The sequence below is a fragment of the Ambystoma mexicanum genome, chromosome 12 (assembly GCF_040938575.1).
Source record: "Ambystoma mexicanum isolate Mex_15411 chromosome 12, UKY_AmexF1_1, whole genome shotgun sequence".
NCBI classification, from domain to species: domain Eukaryota; kingdom Metazoa; phylum Chordata; class Amphibia; order Caudata; family Ambystomatidae; genus Ambystoma; species Ambystoma mexicanum.
In genome coordinates, this window is record NC_090936.1 from 1,068,034,129 (window position 1) to 1,068,053,477 (window position 19,349).

Below are 19,349 nucleotides of genomic sequence, written 5' to 3' on the forward strand. Positions count from 1 at the left end.
AATATAATGAGAGATGGGGGATACTGAAGTGAGGGAAGCTAGAGGACTATAGGTCACGTGACAAGACACGGGAATATAATGAGAGATGGGGGGGATACTGAAGTGAGGGAAGCTAGAGGACTATAGGTCACGTGACTTCACCGGATGCCTGTAAACTATCCATAGGTTCCTTTAGGGGCACAGAGTTTGCACCAGGCAGGCCAGGCAGCCTCAGAGCGTGGAGGGCAATTGGCTGCATCTTCACTGCTTATAAGCACCTGCGCCCCCACACGAGCAGGGTAACAGGCAGCCTCGGTAGTGACAGTGTGTGCCTCCCCTCCCCCCCATGATCTTTCTCATACCAGGCAAGGCAGCCTCCTGCTCTTTTCCCATAGGCAGGCAGGCAGTCCAGCAATACATCAAAGGAAGGCACAGCAGGCCACAGAGTTTGCATATTTTGATATCTATTGGTCAGAGTCATTGCCCAGTTAGAAAAGGACAGCTGATAAATAGCTGAAAGGTTGACTCGACAGGATTAGGGACTTTGGAAATCACAATATTTGGCTGCATAAAACCGTTTATCTGTACAAATAGATCATGCAGATTTATGATTTGACATTTATGAAGGGTAGTTGCTGCCCCCTGGCAATTATAATAGCCTTGTTTGTTACGCCAAGCATTGCCTCCAGCCCTCTGCAACGTATCACAGCAACCAGGCATATCAAGTGTATGATTAGCACAGATCTGAACTAATCTGATGCTTGCCCCATTGTGCCCCATCTCAATCTGGATGCGACTGCTCTGGCGGCACCTCGTTTTCGTCTTTATTTCTCTGCGTATTGCAAGAGGGGTGCCACACCAAATAAACCGACACACCCTGAAATGAGAGGATTGCAAAGAGTCGAAAACACATCTGCTATTCCTATCCACACTAGCGGGCAGGTATGAAGAGTTATATGCGATGTTATCGACCTCAATTACAGAGTGGTACATTTCATCGGGGCCATAACACCGAATTTATTGCAGGTATCTTCACCTCAAAACCCTGTTTTTCGACCCTTATAATGCCACCCTGACCCCATCCCGACTGATTTTAACCCCTTACCCCACTACCCCATCCATAATTATTTCCGGTGTTATGTACCCCGCTGAAATGTACCACTCTGTTTTGTTTTTGGTAAAATGACTGGCATGATCTCATACAGGGCAATTTCTGGTGTGAACATTTAACACGCCTAATGCAGGTTCTTTGACTTGAAAGTATAAGATATTACTTTGGCATCTAATTCGTCAGTGCGCTTGTTTGATTGGCTGGAAGAACATAGTGAAGTCACAACATCTCTGATTACTGCGAACTGTTAATAAGGAAAGCTGAATATGTAAAAGTACATAGTTCTGATTGCACATTTTTTAAATAACAAAAACAGTAGTATATTCAATATAAAAATGTGTACAGGTATAAATATTTGAAGGGAGCAATTTTCATGGACGAAGTCATTCAGCTACGATGTAGTACAATGGGACAGGCAGGTGCAGGGTTCCAAGCAGGGCCGCTCGCTCTTCAGGAGTCTTTCACTTTGCGGCCAGAAGGGATTGGCGGGAGAACCGGCTTCGTATTGGAACCTGGGCGACTTGTGATGCTCAAGTGGTGAGAAGAGGCTTTTGACTTGCTTGCCCTAAGATCCGACCGGTCAGAGGAAAGGAGGCGGAGGCGGGGAGTTTCTGGGGTGCCCTCGGAGGCTTCGAACCCTGAAGGGAATCAATCAAAAGGACAGCTGTGAGAAAAGCACATGCAGAAGGGGAGCAAGACAAGAACTAGGCACCTCTCCCAAAAAAAGCATAATACATGTTTTCGCCAAAGTAATAGGTCTCCATAAAAGTAACACATTCAAAATCTCTGGAATCATAAAAAGGATGTTTTTGAAAACAACAAGGTGTCAACCCTAGATTGGTCTACAGCTTGGGTCTGGTACTCTACTTCTCTTTCCTAAGGGGGGGGCATGGTTGTTTCTCCCAACAGGCCACTTGATTCTGCCTCTTAACTACTATTTCTCTTATTTTCCTGCCCCTCTCATCTCCGAAGCCTCACCAAAGGCGTGCACCTCCAACCCTCCTCCATTCTATCAGGTGTGTGACAGGCCCGATACCCTCCTCTCTGTTTTCTTGGCCTTGCTTGGCTGACTCATCTCCTCCTTCCTCTCCGCTCATGATTTTCCACACTCCTCCTCATGTTTCTCTGCCTCGCATCCCATCTCCTCTGGCCGCCCTCCACCTCCTTCATGTCAGTCTTCTCCTTCCTTGTGTGGTGCTCCTGCACTTCTTAGTCTTTCCTCTTCTTTTTACCCTTTCCCCCCCCAACGCCTTTCTTCCCTAATCCTCGTCAGTTGTAACTTCCTGAATGACCGCCTCCTCCTGAATCACCACTCCCTCCTGACTTTCCCCCTTCATCTCTCCAGTCTCCTCTCCCCCTCCTCTGCTCTCCAGCCTCCTCTGCTCCTCTCTAGCTTCTTCGGCCCTGCACCTCCGCCTCTCTGGCAATTCGGGCTACTGCTATTATATGCCCAGGCACTCATACTATTTTACTGCGGTTACCAATAATGGGCAGTTAGTACCATTATGGCAGCACCTGGAAAATGCCCATCTCATGCCAACACAAAAGCCTCATTGCTGGGTTGTCTCTAATCCTTCCACCACATGGCACTTCCAAAGTGTTGCCTGCTGTCTCTCTGCCACCGTGTGGCTTGGCTCTGGATTCCCCCCCCCATTCACTACCTGGTTGCATGGCCAGTGGGAAGTCATCAGCTAAATTGAGCAAGAGTGAACTATTACTATGAAGGGTAGCAGGCATTCAGTAAGAGGGGTGATATAAAACGTGATAATAATATGTTTTATGGCGTGGACCACATCTCTTTGGCTTCCACTTCATGACTAGATGATGTCAGCCACTGCAGTAGTGTCTTCGAGCAGTAAACTCTAGAAGCAGAGTTTAAGTTTGTGATGAAGTAGTGTTATTTTGGAACAGAGGTTCCTTCTTTCAAGGGTCGACTACAGTGTGCTTTGGGGATTCAGACCTTCTAGTGTAATTTGCTTGCCTTAGACACATTGCCTCATTACAAGGTCCCTGGTCCTGCATTTTGTCCAGACCGAGAAAACACAAGTTTGCCAGTAGGGGCAGTGAACTACTGGCAGGCCTGACCTGCTAGGAATTCAGGACCCTACCAGCATATAATACCAGTAATTCTGGCAATCCCATCCCATGGAGACCTATGGGATTCCATGGAATGGGAACTTACCGGTGTCTCCACCACCCGTAATATCCCAGTAATACCGGAATATTATGGGTGGTGGAGACAGTAGGGCTGTTTGCCGGTATCCCGCGGGTTATTCCGGCCGGATATGGGCGGAAGGTTGTCAGGAAATTAACACTATGCAAACTGTTCAGTGTCTATTCACAGAGAATTGGTAGCCTAGCTTATGCCCCTCAGGCCATGGAAAAAACCTTTCAGCTCCATAGGCAAGGGATTATTATGCCTCTCCTGTGCGCCCTCCCCCCCTCCAATTTCCCCTCTGCCGACCACCCCCCACCTCACATGGCACACCTCCTAACGTGCCCCATTCACCCCACAAGTAGGGTACATTTTAGAAATCCCAAATAAATAGTGCAGTGAAGCTTCAATTTCAATGCATTGCGTATAAACAACTGAAAAGGGGAGACCTCTCTGAGCACCCACAGAATCCTTAATGCTTTTTTTCTTTTTTAAACAGGTATGGGCCACATTTCCTGGGGCTGGCACAAGGTGGCGGGTCATTCCATACGTGTGGGCAGGGCACTCCCACGGCACTATGGATCCCCAAGAGAATAGTAGCTCAAGGGAATTCACAGTCATGGGCAAGGGGAACAGGGGCCGAAGTCAGTGGGTCTCCGGTGGGGGAAGGGGAAACACTGACAAAGGACAGGATCCAATATGCCATGTAAATTGCTGTATTACCAGCACAGTCACGTGAGCCGTTCCCTGATGTATTGCATGTTCGTGTTATATAATAAACAGCACCAACGACAATACGGCCTGTTCACTGCTAAAGTGTTTTTGGAATGTTGTCTGTCTGGCAGTTCATTGTTTGAGACCCATTGCCCGCTTAATGACTAGTTGGAGTGACTTTTAAAGCATTAGGTAGATTAGTTCACTAAGGTCAATTGTGGGAGGGGAGCGAGTCAAAGAACTCAGAAGCCCCCTAGATCATCTTCTGTTAATGCTAGGTAGCAACATACACACATGAAAGGGGACTTAGAAACACATGGCTGCCTGGCATTAGGACAGCACTTTTTGAGCAATTAAATGCATTTTGGGAGTTGAAGTCTGGATTAACTTCAATTGCACAGCTGACACCAATGATTTATAAACTTAAAGCAAGTATAGGACAGTATCGTGCACTCATCTGGTCATGCTACCTGGAGTAGTTGTATTTTCTAATTCAAGGCTTTGTTGCAGAGAGCGGTTGTTATCAATCTTTTTTTTTTTTTACTGATTTTGCATAAAAGGATCTGTGGGTGAATTAAGCACTTTCACATTTGGCGAGTCATAGCACTGCAAGATCCAAACCAAATGTACTGCTCCACTGTAGCAACGGGATTGGTAGACATGCAAAGGATAAGGGAGGGATTGGTAGACATGCAAAGGATAAGGGTGGGGTTGGTAGACATGCAAAGGATAAGGGTGGGGTTGGTAGACATGCAAAGGATAAGGGTGGGGTTGGTAGACATGCAAAGGATAAGGGTGGGATTGGTAGACATGCAAAGGATAAGGGTGGGATTGTATGACATGTATGATCTCCCCATTTTCTCATACAACTCCTGCGGCATTCATCTGCCATAAGCAGCGGCTCTCTTATTCCAAGACGCTGCAGGCTTGTACCTTTATAACTGTCCAATCTGGCCCCGATCCCAGTCAGATCCAGTGGTTCAATGGGGACATCCTCGGCCAACTGGAAGTTGATGATTGGAGTTTGGAGAATGCGTGAGCCTTCTGCTGAGTAGGCACCAGCTGAGGAGAGCATAGATAAGCCAGAGCTAGCACGTGAATCCCTGGAACTACAAATGCAAGATATGGGTGACCAGGATCTATGAAGACCACACAGGCAATGACATAACACAAATATGACCTTGCATATATAGCTGCTGGATCATTTCATTAGGAATTCATGAAGTATGAAAATATTATGTTGAAATAAAATTCATTGGCATTTACACAGAGAAAAACTGCAGTAAAGATACAAATTTAACTAAAGAAAGGCAAACAAGAAAGAATGACCTTCTGATGGTTCAATCATGTTAGATAATCATTCAGGTACAAGGTCCATATCCTGGCGATGGCCCAAACAAACAAGGCAAACTGAACAACAAATTAAACCAACTGCTACAAACAATGGAGACCTAAAGATGTGTTCATATTTCAGAATCATTTGTAATACAGCCCCGGATAGCCCTTCTGGGGCTTGCAGTGGCCTTCCTTCAAGTCTGCTGCAGGTGAAGGAGCAGTGGGGTTAGCAGTTGGTGAAGTGCCAACGCAGTAGGAAATTGGCTCCAAGGTTTGGAAGGTGTAAACCTTGGAGGTCTTGTGGTTTCCCCCATCCCTCCAACAAAAGACAGGTGCTGCTAAATGGGGACGCTGCTGCCGGTTAAGTCAGCTAAGCGTTGATGGTTGAAGGGTATGCCACGAGACCCCCTGAGAAAAGTAAGAAAAAGTGGGGTTGTGAAACTAAACAAAAGCTAGTACTAAAAATCCACAAAGCTATTAATATGAACATTGTGACCCCAACAATGGTAAGAATAGCATTACAGGTGTTTAACAAAATGTTTCTCCACTTTATTTATGAATGCAAGATTATTTGATGTAGAAACAAATATATAGAACCATTTATGAGTTGTGTGATTCGACCAAATACGCAAATTAAATTAATTCAATCGTTTTTTTAATGAGCGCCAGTCACCTCAAGGTTTAGCACCCAGTACAGTTTCCTCCCCTTTGCTATGAATGACTTCTGTTGTCCAAGTCTTTTCTCTTCCACTCACCAGTTTGATGTTCATTTCCTCCCTCATTTCCGTACCTCGGATATCACTTTTCACTCCCCTTTTGTATGTCCTCCAACTTCTACTTCTTCCCCATTCCTGGACTCATTTCTGCTTCTTTCCCCTCCATGTGTGCGCTATTTCACTTTTTACCCTCTCATGTGCCCGATTTCCACTTCCCCCAACTTGCAATGGCTGGTTTTCCATTCTATCCGCCATGTCCAACGTTTGATTTTGGTATGTCCAACTTCACCTTTTCCCTGCTGTCTAAGATCATTGCATTCCTGCTTCATGTGCATCATTGTGGGCTATGTTCCTGATCTTGGGTATATTGTATTGTAATGGGCATTTGTATAGTGCCCTTCACCATTGGTATGGTCTCAACATGCAGTAGGAAGCCCGAGTATTGGAAATTCATCAGAGAGAAATAGAGTGCCTGTGTGCACTTAGCCAGGATAATGGTAGTTAGGATTGGCCAAGTCCCTGCTAGTCTCCCATGTTGAGCAAGGATGTGAGTGGATGCAGAGAGGTAGCCCAAATAGGTTGTGGGAGAGACATTATGTGTGCAGCTAGACCAAATGTTATCAAGGGGGATGGCTGCATTCTAGTGTTAGAGATATTGTGTAGAGTATGTGAAGCGGGACTGATACCACATGAGTAGCCAGACCGAAACCTTACCATGGGCACTGCTGCACCCTATCGTCAGAGGTTTTGAGCAAAGTCTGGGAAGGAAAGCTCAGGGGCAACGTGCTTGCCTTGGAAGCAAGACGCACGGAGCACCACAGGTTCAATCCCTGGGTCCACGTTTAGAAACCTCTGGTTATTAAGCGCATTATAAATAACCTATCATATCAAGTATGTGAAGCAGGAGACACATTATGTGAGCAGATAGAGCTAATTCTATTGTGGGGGGTGGCTATAGTCTAGTGCCAGAGTTGTTGAGCAAGGTGTGATAAGTAGGAGAGACATTATGTGAGCAACCAGATAGAATTTTATGGCAGGGATAAAAAATGAGGTTCAAACATTTAGTGCACCCAAAATGCACCCAGATTCAGGGCATCGGGTGCACCTACAGACACCCAGATTCCTACCGAATGTCATGCACCTAGATTTGGAACTTCCTTGCACCTAGATTCAGAGCATTTCATACACTTGGATTCAGCAATATAGATGTATTAGTTATGAGTGTGCTTCACGTTTGGAGCATGTGCAGAAGCTGAAATGGGTGTCCAGTCAACTGGTCGACGACAAACTGGTCGACTGCAATTTGGTCGAATGCCAAATGGTCGAATTATTTTTTTTTTTTATATATATATATATATATATATATATATATATATATATATATATATATATATATATATATATATATATATATATATATATATATATATATATATATATATATATATATATATGTATGTGTTTTGTGGGTTTTCGTGTGGGGAAAAAAAATAAAAAAGAAAAAAAAAGGGGGTTGGGGGGGGGACCCCCCCAAAAAAAACCAAAAAATGGGTAAAAAAAAAAAAAAAATTCGACCATTTGGCATTCGACCAAATGGTGTCGACCAAATTGTCTGTCGACCAAATGTTTTCGACCATTTGACTGGTAACCTCGAAAATGCACTCAGGATCAAGTATATATAGTACGTTCCCTTATCTTACCAGGCTTGTAGCAGTTTATTCTTCCAGTGTGACGCATAGTCCACCCTCAAATCCATCTAAGTGCAACCCAAGGCATTAAATGTGCTGGGGACACCCCCGCATCCCCTGCGCCCACAAATTATCCCCCCCAAAAATATTGCTCATGGCGCTCCAGACTACCATATATACGGCGATATTATTGGTGGGGATAGTATGTAGGGATACCTTCAGAAGGCATACATAGATTCTTGCAACAGGGTAACCTTCTGGACAAGCCTTACCAAACAAGGTAGCATTGGTGGCGGTCAAGACTAGGTCTCAGGAGGGGTGAGGGTGATCAAAAAGCCCACAATGAGCACATACAGTCAATGACACTACAAATTCCACTCAGTCAGGTGTATATATCAAAAATAGATATACATTTATTAAAGGCCTTTTAAATCATACACAAAGCAAATATCAGTAGTAATAACTAAACCAACACAACACTAACATTAAACATATATACAGTCACCAAAAGCCTAAAGGAATAACACGCAGTAAGGGTCCACAACCTGTAAAAAAAAGGGTGCATACAGTGCAAATATCGTTTAGGCAGTCCTTCACAATTCCAACCCTAACTGAGAGAAAGTCCAGTCCCCAAGATGAGAGGAGCCTTATGCTCAAAAGTACTTTCGGTGCAGGTGCACGCGATTATAAGGTTAAGCAAAAATGAGGCTCTTGCAGGGGCTGTAGTGACTCAGGAAGGTGGGTGAGGCAGTGAAGAATAAGTTCCCACTATTCGAGGAGGTTCTCCCCAAGAGGGCAGAATAGGATCCAAGAGTTGAAAATAGTTCGGTAGCCACAGGCTACCTCGATAAAGAAGAGTGGCCCTCACGGGGCACTCGTGCATAAAAGTGGATGGATGCGGATGCGCCAGGGGCCACTGGCAAGGGTTTCAAGTATTCACTGACCCTCTGCACACTCCGGACTAAAACTTTGGCAGTCAAGTCCACTTCGGTTGCAGGTTCAAATCCTGCAGTTGTGCGTCCCTGCATCTTTCAGGGGCTGCGTTCCAGGAATGATCCGTGGCGGGACAGTGGCGACTTCGCTGGTCCTGATGAAAGAGATCAGGCAAATTCTGCTGCAGCGAGTCTGAGGACACAAGGGGGCACAGTAGCAAGGCACCCACGAAGTTCGTCACCACAGCTGGGTGACACAGTGACCGCGTGTGCTCGGGTTCAGGCGTACTCTCCTAATTCCAGACCTAGGAATGCTAGGTGTACGAAACTTGGCGGGAGAGTGTCTTATATCCAGAGCTTACAGTCTCCAAATGCTCAAGTGTCAACTCGAGACAGTGGTGGTTCCATGGCAAATGTCCCGTGAAAGCTGGTCAGTTCACTGGGCGTACTAGGAACACTTCCGAAAAAGCTCTCTTACAGGTTAATTTGGAGGTGCGGAGAGTAGTTATCCCCACTTTTCCAATGGGTCGAAGCACCTTTGCAGACCTTCTAGGTTCGATCAGAAACAGGGGGTCCAACGGGACGACAGCGAGCTCAAGGTGCCAAACCTTCTAGTGGGTCACCAGTGGTTCCTCGGCTTGGCTTCTTGGTTTCAGGATACTTGGCTCCTTACTTAAGTTCGGTGTGAACTCAAGAGAGCGACCTGGAAGGGGTGTAAGATGTCTTCTCTTATCCAGAATCTCCTTCACGCCAAAGCAAAGATGACCCAATGAGAGATCTGCTCACATACAACCATCCCAGACATGGACCAATCACAGACCACGGTGGTCCCAGTCATTCCCAGCACACAAGACATCCTTGCAACCAGGATGTGTATTGGAACTAGACCGTCCAGCCCACGTCCTGGAGGCACACACACAAGGCCTGCAGAAGCCCACAAAAGCTTCAGGTTTCGCGGGGGTCTGCATGTCCAAATAAGGAATTTCCCGGGTCTGCTCGACCTGGGGAAGGCAAAGGGACAAGATGGCCAAAGGACAGTACAAAGGACTTTGTGGCATGGCCATTTTAGGCACTGGCCACTGTCCTGGGCCAAATGCAGTAAACGCAGTAGGGACTATAGGAAAGGGTTAAAATTATATGAAAAGTAACAGCTGCCACCAGTTCTGTTCAAGGCACTTCTATCGAAAAATCCTCTGAGGGTGTCTAGGGCCTTAAAAATGAAAGGACGACTCCAGTGCACTGTACTGTAAATTGTTGCTAAAGAATAGCAACAAAGGTGAAAGACTAAAGGAAACAAAGTCTCCCAGTACGGACCATCTTTAAGGGGATGTCAATTTCCCCATAACAAAGTGAGCAAAGCCCAGTGGTGTACAGCAGAAGGCTTGGCTCCACTGGCAAAAGTTAGGCTAGGAAGGACAGACAAAGGCAAAAAAGTTGGGGGGTTCACAACTGGAGGGAAAATTACACATGAATGGAAATATTTCCTAACATTCCTCAAACCCAACGTCATCCTTAACACGCAAAAATCCAGTTTCCACTGCCATGGTTTCCATAGTTGGTGACCTCTGCCTTACTCTCGCCATTTGCCTAGATTTGTTGGCAGAACTTCAACATCCTCCATTAACTGTGGACCGTGGCAGGGTGTCTTGCAACTCCTTTCAATGGCTCCAATGTCACCTTCAGAAACGTACTACCGAAGTTCTCTAGGAAGTATTCCTGCCTTTCCCATCTCTATCTAATTGTCATAAAATACCATATCCTATATCTCTGTACCTCCAAATCATTATTCACCCTCTAGGAGAAGTTGGGGCATTACACTTGGAAAATGCCTGAGGCCCAAGTTACAGGCAAGAGGGACATGAAGGCATTTAACAGGCCCAGCACCATTACAAACCTGTGCCACCCCCCTGGCCCCAACAACAAAGATGTTATAGCTGTTAGCACCCTGACCTGTTGCGCAGAGGCACCAAAGGCTTTTTTGAATGGCCCAGTAGCCGTTTCACAAGTTCAAAAAACTACAAAAGTAATCATCATGGAAAAAGGAAGGATGTAATGCTTTAGGAGGGAAAGCAACACGTTTGGCAGGCAGGAGAGTAGGGAATGTGGGAGGGGGAAGTGCGGCAGGAGCGGAGGTGGAGGTTTGGCAGGGTATGTAAGGAAGGCATGGTATCAACAGTAAGACAGACAAGTGACCACACTTCAAAGGTGTTTATTTAACTTCAATAAGGGTTTGGAAAACGCCCATCTAATCCTAAATCTACAGATGGGAGCAAGCTACAACCATAAAAAAATAATAATGCAGTCCTAGTGGTGTCTTGTCAAGATATAAATGCCTATACTAATAAACCTATTGCCAATTCTTACCTCTAAATACATATAGTGTGGCAAACAATGTTATGTAAAAGAAAGGAGTGTTCAAGAAAGATATGTCAGGATTTTCAGGCCGTTGGCCTCCCTTCCCCATGTTTTCAGCACAGGACAGGGTGATACACTCGAGTTTAGCACAGTCTCTGGCTTCTCTAGCACGAGGGTGGAGTTCAAACATTAGCATAAGGCCCTTCTATGCCCAAGTCTTTTTGCCTTTCAAATACTCTTCTTTCAGAGAACCTGATTCGACAAACAAACCAAGTTCCTTTCTCTTAGGTTTTCACACGTACTCAATTTCACAGGTGATTCACGATCTACCTCAGAATCCCCCTCAACCGGGCTTAGTTCTCCTTTAATACAATGTACTTACTTTTTTTTAATTTAATTGTATTACTTTTTTTTAGCAATACCACAATTCCACAATTCCAAAACTGATGCATCTAAAATATGAAAAGGAAGAAGATCTTCCCTAAAGGTTTGGCGATCCACTATCCATGAACAACTTGCAGTACCTAGGTTTAAGACTTCAGAGAACATTTCAGATAGAAATATAATAACTGCAATTACGTATTTCGTCTTGCCTCCTTCCAGCAAAGACCTGCACCAGATTTCTGAGTCTAAAATCTGGAACTCAGTCAGAATGGGTCTGAAGTGCCCCCTTAAGAGCCAGGCACATTGTTATAAGATGCTTTAAAGTTTTGACCTCAGAGTCATCTTTGCAGTAGCGACATTTGTTCCCTTGTGATAATCCACAAATTGCCAGTATCTCATTCGTAGGATGGAGAGTCGGGCGGGTTTGCAGAAATTGGTCCCTGACCTTCCTGTCAGGAACCTGTTTTAAATAGTTGCATACTGTATTTAGTTTCTGGGCTTCTGGAGGCAAAAAGGCAACAGATTGGTAACTGTCAGCCGCCTCGATGGTTGAAATCCAGTCCTGCTCTTCAAGCCCTTTCTTAATCCATGTTGGATTAGACACTAATAGGTCCAGTGAGCCTCCAATCGCTGCCAGTTGTTTCATCGTTTTCAGTTTCCAACTGTTCAGTATTGGGTTCTTTGCGACCGTAAATTCATTGTACAACATTTCCAGGATAACGAGGCGTGAGGGCATGAAACATTTCCTGAATAAGTCAAGTCTGTTCCATTCTATAGTACTTTTCAGAGATGACAGCCCTAGTTCTCTCCGGATGATCACAATAAGTGGGGATAAAGGGATACCCATCACCTTCTTCCAAAATATGCCTTTGAGGCGTGACCAAAAAGACTCAGGAATGTTAAGCATGGCTTCAGCTCCATGTATCACAGCTGGGACCACTTTTGATTTGTAAAACAGGAGTGCCGGCATTATCGAAAAGTGGCCGAACTTTGGCTCGACTGGTAAGACCTTTAGTCTTTGCTCGTAGGTGTAATACCATTGGGGCTTCCAGTCTCAAATCACTTAGCCATACACCAAGATATTTAAAAGGAGTGCAGTTGTTCGATCCCCTCTCCATCTAAATAACAGGAGAAGTATTTTTTCCCTCTATTTGAGTTACTATAACTCAAAATGTTCATTTTTTCTTCGTTAATTTCAAGACCATTTGACTTGATATAGCTTTGCAGCAAGTCCAGTTGTCTTTGTAGACCTACGGGGGTCTGGTCGATTAAGACATCATCATCCGCGTGTAATAGGCATGGTAACTGGACGCCCCCAACCTTTGCTGTGTCAATAAGATCATTCCCTCCAGACTCCTTCATATCTTCCAGGAAAAAGTTAAAAAGAGCTGGTGCTATTGGGCACTCCTGTTATACACACCTGGTGGTGCTGATTTCGTTAGATCAGAGGCGGGTCTTGTTCAGTCGCACTCTCAATGTAGTGTTGAAATACATTGCTTTGATAGGTTCAAGTAAAGATGTCGGGCACTTTTTGCTTCAAGTTTACAACGATCGATTTGGTCAAACGCCTGGACCAGATCCACAAAAGCCATGAAGATCCTGGGCTTACTGTTTCCTGGGTTTCCCCTTCAGTAGTTGAAGTAGAAGAATGTTCACTGAAGTCCCCAGTCCCTTAACAAAACCTGTTTGAAATGGGTTGGTTCAGTTGACTTGTCGACACCAACTGTGTAAGTGGTCTAGGATTATCGAGCCATAAAGCTTATCAATTACGTCCAGGAGGGCGATAACGAGATAGTTTTGGGGATTTTCCAGATCCCCTTTTTTGTGGATTGGTACCACCATCAGCCTTCCTCCATGAACTGAGGATTTGGTGAAGGTTGGTAACTTGGTTTACCAAGTTGTAAATGAAGTCAGCCCATTCTACAGAATGCTCTTTCAACATGAGGTTGGTCAACCCATCCAGCCCTGGTGCTCTCAAACAGTTCAGCCTCTGAATTGGCCTTTCAATGTCGCTGGTATCATTGGAGAATACCCAAGGTGCCGTGCCCAGAGCATCAAAGCTGCTTGATGTGTTATCCAGGTCTATGACAGAGTTTTTTGAATTGGTTAGTTCAGCTCTCTTCACTTATTGGGTTGGACTGTTCTTCCGTAGACACCATCCCCTCCGATTTTACCAGTGTCCAGAAACTCCTCGAGTCCCTGCCCGCTAAAGCCCTAAGAATTTTCTCTGAGTCGTTCTGATACAGTTGCCGTCTAATGGAAAGCAGACCGTTTTTATACCTTTGTTTTTCTGAAAGTGCAATTTCTAAGTCCTTGGGTGAATCAGATTTCCTTGCCACCCTTGACATCTTCTTGGTCTGTTTTCTTCGAGCCACTACTTCTGCATTAAAAGCATGCTGATTATTAGCAGCCGAGTTAACTTTATCAGAACGCATGACACTAAATTGTTCCAATAAAGGAGCATATTCAACTGACGGATCTTCTGCTCCAAGGTCCACAGCTAAACTACTTATCTTGTTATTAGATCCACTCAAACGTGATCCACCATTGCATACATCAATTGATGTAGACATTCTTTCCCTATTACCAGGTCTAGTGGCCATCCATTCCAGTAAGGGCAGATGGTGGTCACTGTTAGTAGTTTTAACCACTTGATACTTGTTCACCAAGGATACGAAGTTGCTAGAATCAAAGATTTCATCTAGCACAGAAGCACATCCCATGCTTTCCCACGTTGGTTGCTGTGGTATATCACCTAATGAGTTGCCGTTGAGCAAGTGCATGTCTCTGGAGTCCATCAATGAACTCTACATACCCTTCCTGATATGCCGGGGGGGGTCTAGATCCGACTTTTGACCTCGTACAATCTCTGTTAGATCTAGGATGTTTAAGTCTCCACAGATGAAGACATATCTGGTCTGTTGATATATATATATGCGTCGTCTATCTGATCAGCGATTTGATCTATGAAGGTTTCATTCGCGATCAGCACAGGATTCCAGAAAACGTTAATTATTACTAATTAAGCTGGGTTTCCTGTGCTTTGCAGTTGTTCTGGGGGCTCCCAGCCAATCACAAGTTCTTGCTCGCAGAGACTGTCTCCAATAATTTTAAGGAGCTACCTGATTCTACTGCAGTTAGAAGGCTGCCCTTTTCTTCCTTTGACAGCTGAGCTTATTGAAATTTCAAAGTCTTCAAGAATGGGGATCTTTCTTAGCCAAGTCTCTTGTAGACAAATCAAATCATAATCACCCAGGTTTGTTCCACTGGGTTTGGTCTAATGTATAAAACCTCGGGTGTTCCATGAGGCCAACCTTAGGAGGGAAGGATTATGGGGATGTTCTGTTTTATTTGATCCCCGGCACATCACAGCTGAAGCTCAGCTGGATTACTTAAGATTGTTCTGGGCTGATAATGCTCTTGACAGCCATGACCAGTCTGCTGTTTTAGTACTTGATACCTGAGAGGGTGCAATTGTGTGTTGGTACAACCCACTTGACGGGAAGATGCCTCCATTTGAAATGTAACGTTCAGCCTTAGCCCAGGGCCAGTCGGGACCCTTCCTATGGCTATGGGGTCCAAGTAACTGCCAGATGGTATTTCCATTCCGCCTGGAGAGCAGAGGCACGGACGGTGTTACAGTGACACGCCAGACAATCCTCGCCCACCGGCGAATAAGCTTCCTTACTATTATGATGAAAGGATGAGGATCATCACTCCCCGACACGGCTCCCCTCTAAATTGGCTACCACCGCCTCTGGCGACGTAGGCAACTCTTGAGATCTACAAGCAGGCAGCAGATCCACTCTGGAAGTCTGTATTTGAATACACAACTCGGCAGTACCAGCCCTGAAGAAGGATTATTCCGAAATGTGTCTGCACCACTATACAGCATTGTGGATACTGCCCCTATAATAAGCACCAAGTGTGAGACAGGAATGCAGATTTAACAAGACTGGTTACATATAGACTTAAGATAAGCACATAGTGCTTCAATCACAAACCAGATACCCTGCATGAATTACCTGTTAGCATTGAACTTTAACTTTTTGTACATTATACTGTGTTGATAAATTGTACTCCTGAAATTGATGTAAAGGCTGTAAGAATTGTGTTACGACACTTTCATCACATGTATTCAATTGCGGTTGTGCCTCTAACAGCCACTAAATTGGTTTTACCATCTTATAAAGTTTTCATTTGATTGAATTTAAAGCAAACTCCTCCAGTAATTGTTTCTTTACTTATGTTTTTACTTATATGGGTTTCTTTACCTATATAGGTCGAAGTTTTAATGATCAGTAACAATTTGATGTTATTAACAACTGAATGATCTCAAAAACGGAATAAAAGTTATTGATTGAATTTGGCGGGACATAGATCCCATAGGAGTGCAAATTGGGACTATCTGTCAGTACATGATAGTTTCTTTTGGTTTACCGTATAGTCTCTAGTGGTCTTGAGACTTGTTTCAGTCCTGTTGCACCTGAAATATGTGAATATTACATATGATGAGATTTGAGAATTTCTTTAAGAAACTGTAAATAATCCATACACGGTTGTGCCCCTTGAATCCCCCTGTCCATTTCCCATGGAGTGCCACCTCCAACTACTCTATTTCCTATGATATGAACAGTTGAGCTGTTCCTCTGTGAAACTTTCTGTGGTAGGTGAGCTGGCTCAGGGTCCCGGTCTGTGCAGCCTATAGTAATCAGGTCAAAGCCCAGCATCAGGAGGCTTTCTGATGCATTAATCAGCATGTTTTTAACAATTGGGGAGGCAATATGAAGGTAGATAGAATCCATTTGCCGCTCGTCGCCAAATTCAATGATCTTTAAGTCTTCAGATGTCAATTGCCTCAGATTTGGGACACAGTGTAGTAATTCGAGAACTGTTCTGCGGTTTAGAATGAGGTTGTGATCCTGATCCAGAACTCTCTCCAATTTGAGAGAACGAGAGTGTTGGCTTTTGGTGCCCGTCCTTCTTGGGTCTTGGCTAGTGTTGGCCCGTCTCATCTCATGACTCCTTAAGTACTCAATCTGTCTTGTTTTCTCGCCGACATCCTCAGGACGATTAAGCTGATTAGATGCGGATTCCTGACTTTTTGGATCCTTCGGTTTCATCTTTGAGGGTAAAACCTTTGTCTTAGAATCCAAGGACAGAGGTCCAGCTTCAACCTGCTCTACAAGCATATAAATAAAAAATAAACCGTAGAGCCAAGATTTGGTCCCAATGCCTGGTTGCTGTCAGTTTCACCGTTGCATTCTTGATTATTGTTTATTCTCCTTCTCTTTTCAGAGATTGTCAGGAAGGTGAAGCCAGCGGGTAACTCTGATGACCGTAGCACACCTACCTACCCTATGCCAGGTTCCTCTACCGCCGACTCTGCTCGTTGACTACCCATTGAGTCATCCATTGAGTAGGTGGATAGGTCCAGCAGTGTTTGTAGTGAGGGGCTCATTAACTCTGCAGCAGGGACTCCAGTTAGTGGTTTTCCATACTGCCAACTGACAGCCCGCTACAGAACGTGTTTATTTCTGGTCGAGCCTTCCATGGAGCTGGTTTAGGGGGACCACTCAAGATGATCTGGTGCTGAGGGTGAATCAGCTTCAAAACAATGCTTGTCGGATTTCCACATATACAATTTCTCGGGTGATTCACGATTCACCCCGGATTCCCCTTAGCCGGGCCCAGATACGTTTCAACACAATGTTCAATCAGTCTCCCTCTGCCAGGCTCAGACCAACTTTTATTCACTTTAACACAAACTTACTTTAGCCCAAAAGCTTTTTCAATTGATCTCCCTCGTTCGGGACTAATCAACTATCTCTATTTTGTCCTCAACTTGCTAGGCAGTATCAACATCAAAGACTTTCCATTGTGCATAGGATTTTGCTTGCCCGGTCGCAGGACCACTTCAATGTACAGTTCTTTGCCAATCTTTCCCCTTTCTCAATTCTCAGTTGGATACATTACAGAGACCTTCGAATAAGCATGCACACAGTGCTGGACCACTTGTTACACTCACCTGGTCTCTGCGGGGGCGTTGGGGCACGGTTGGAGCCCTCCCTTTACTTGACTCCTCGGAATCGCCTTCCCCTCCAGATAGTGGTTAGACCTGCGGCTCGGGAGATGGGTGTTGCCCCTGAGTGAAGAGGAGAGGCAATGAAAATGGAGTGGGGATATCGTGACTTCCCCCAGCCCTTTTGTGCCAAAATACGGTGTGCAAGCGCTTTCCCATATAAGCTCACCTGTAGTTCTGTAATGTTGAGCTATCCGTCCTGCTTATCCTAGCAGGGGCGTGTAGAACGGACCAAGTTGCTTCACCGACTTCGACCGTGATGGAATGCCGGTAAGAAAGAAGACTTTGGCTCCGACTGTGATGGAATGCAGGTAAGGGGAAGAGTCCGACTCTGGCCGCAATGAGTTGCAGGTAAGAAGCGCTCTCAGCGATGTAGCGGCTGGCAGCAGGTAAGATGCCCGCTCAGCGATGCAGCGGCTGGCAGCAGGTATGATGCGCGCCCAGCACTCTAGCGGCTAGCAGCAGGTAAGGAGCGCCCTCAGCGATGGAGTAGTTGGGGTGGAAGGTGCGCGCGGCGATATAGCGGTATACTGCAGGTAAGGAGCGCTCTCAGGAATATCTTCAGGATGGGGCTGCAGGAATCCAGTGATGCGCAGGTGAGCACTGCGGAGAGTGTTACGCTGCTGAAAGCAGAATAACGCGAAGCGAAGGCACGTGGATGGGCCAACCTTATATAGGCTGGCTCAGGCCCCTCCCTTCAGCCCCGCCTATTTGCTCCACCTTGCCCTTCTTTGGGACTGTAGAACGTGCCTTCCAGTTCTGTTCTATGGCCACGTCCCGCCTAGCTGAACACGCCCTTGGCATAGAGTGTGCAGAGCACACTTTTACATGAGCATGGTGCCAGAGGCGCCAGGACTGGGTCCAATGGGACCCTGGGGATGAGGAAGGACTGGACTAGTGGCCATGACACCACTCTGTCAAGGGTATTGTGTCTTGCTTTGGTTATCAAATGTGTTTCATACACTGTTGGCTTCAGCGCTCACCATACAATGTTGCCGCAACCTTGGCATCAACACAAACCGGACTGGTATCAGTCTCCCCAACTCAATGGCTGTGTTGATTTCACTGGTGCTGCTTTGTTGTAGGAGCCAAGGACAGCACCACAGCCGCAAGCGATTCTCCCCACCTTGATTAGCAAAGTGGGAGGATCCCAGGTACCTCTAACACACAATATAGGATTCTTCAGCCTGGTTTCCTGGCCTTACGCTTTCTAGTCTTGAGGGTTCATGAAAGTCATGGTTCTTTGTTGAAAAGGTCATGGACACTTCCCGCCATGTGATCCCCTTTTGCTGTCCTGCTCCTCATGTTAAACTGCCATCTTGGAACTGCTGCTTCCTCGTGTGCTTTGTCTTGCTCAGAGTGTGCTCTTGTGCTAGGCATTTTATCCGTGTGGGGCAGTGTAATGAAGTCAGGTGTGTGTAAGAGTCAGTAATTGCCTGACCCTGCCCGACTATTGACTCGGTATACAACTCGGGTATTAGTTTGTTTTCTCTCATAGCAAACTGTCCAAGAGAAAGTGTTTGTGTTGTGAAAGGGGACAGGGGGTCGAGTTCCTAAATAGCCTACCTGGCAGGATGGGGTAAAGGTGTTACAGGAAAGGAGATACCATGTCTCGCTATCCGGTGTCCCACGTCCACTCCCTGAAGACCCCTCACCCAGGTGATCCACCCGCACTGGTCCACCAACAGGAACTGGATCCAAAAGTGATGGCCATGTCCTGGCCACCTGGATGATAGATCCCCAGGGACTATCGGGTGAGACACCTTCAGGTTTCTCACAGGTACCAGGACAATTAGGGGATGGGGCCTTAGAAGGAAGATGGTGGTCTTCAGCACATCAGGGGCTAAGAGTACCTCATGGAATAGCTTGCAAAGCCCACATTCTGAGCTCCCCAATTA

At 45.6% G+C, this 19,349-nt stretch overlaps 1 protein-coding gene across 1 annotated transcript in view; it reads right to left on the minus strand.

The window, feature by feature from the left end:
- Window positions 1–431: 431 nt before the first annotated feature.
- Window positions 432–19,349, minus strand: part of LRGUK (leucine rich repeats and guanylate kinase domain containing) — a 477,106-nt gene continuing 458,188 nt past the window's right edge. Inside the window, exons 19-20 of the mRNA XM_069629624.1 lie at window positions 4,893–5,068; window positions 432–1,728 (exon numbers count right to left, since the gene is read on the minus strand). Of these exons, the coding sequence (XP_069485725.1) occupies window positions 1,541–1,728; window positions 4,893–5,068 (364 nt within the window). The 3' untranslated portion in view covers window positions 432–1,540. The remainder of the gene's footprint in view (window positions 1,729–4,892; window positions 5,069–19,349) is intronic.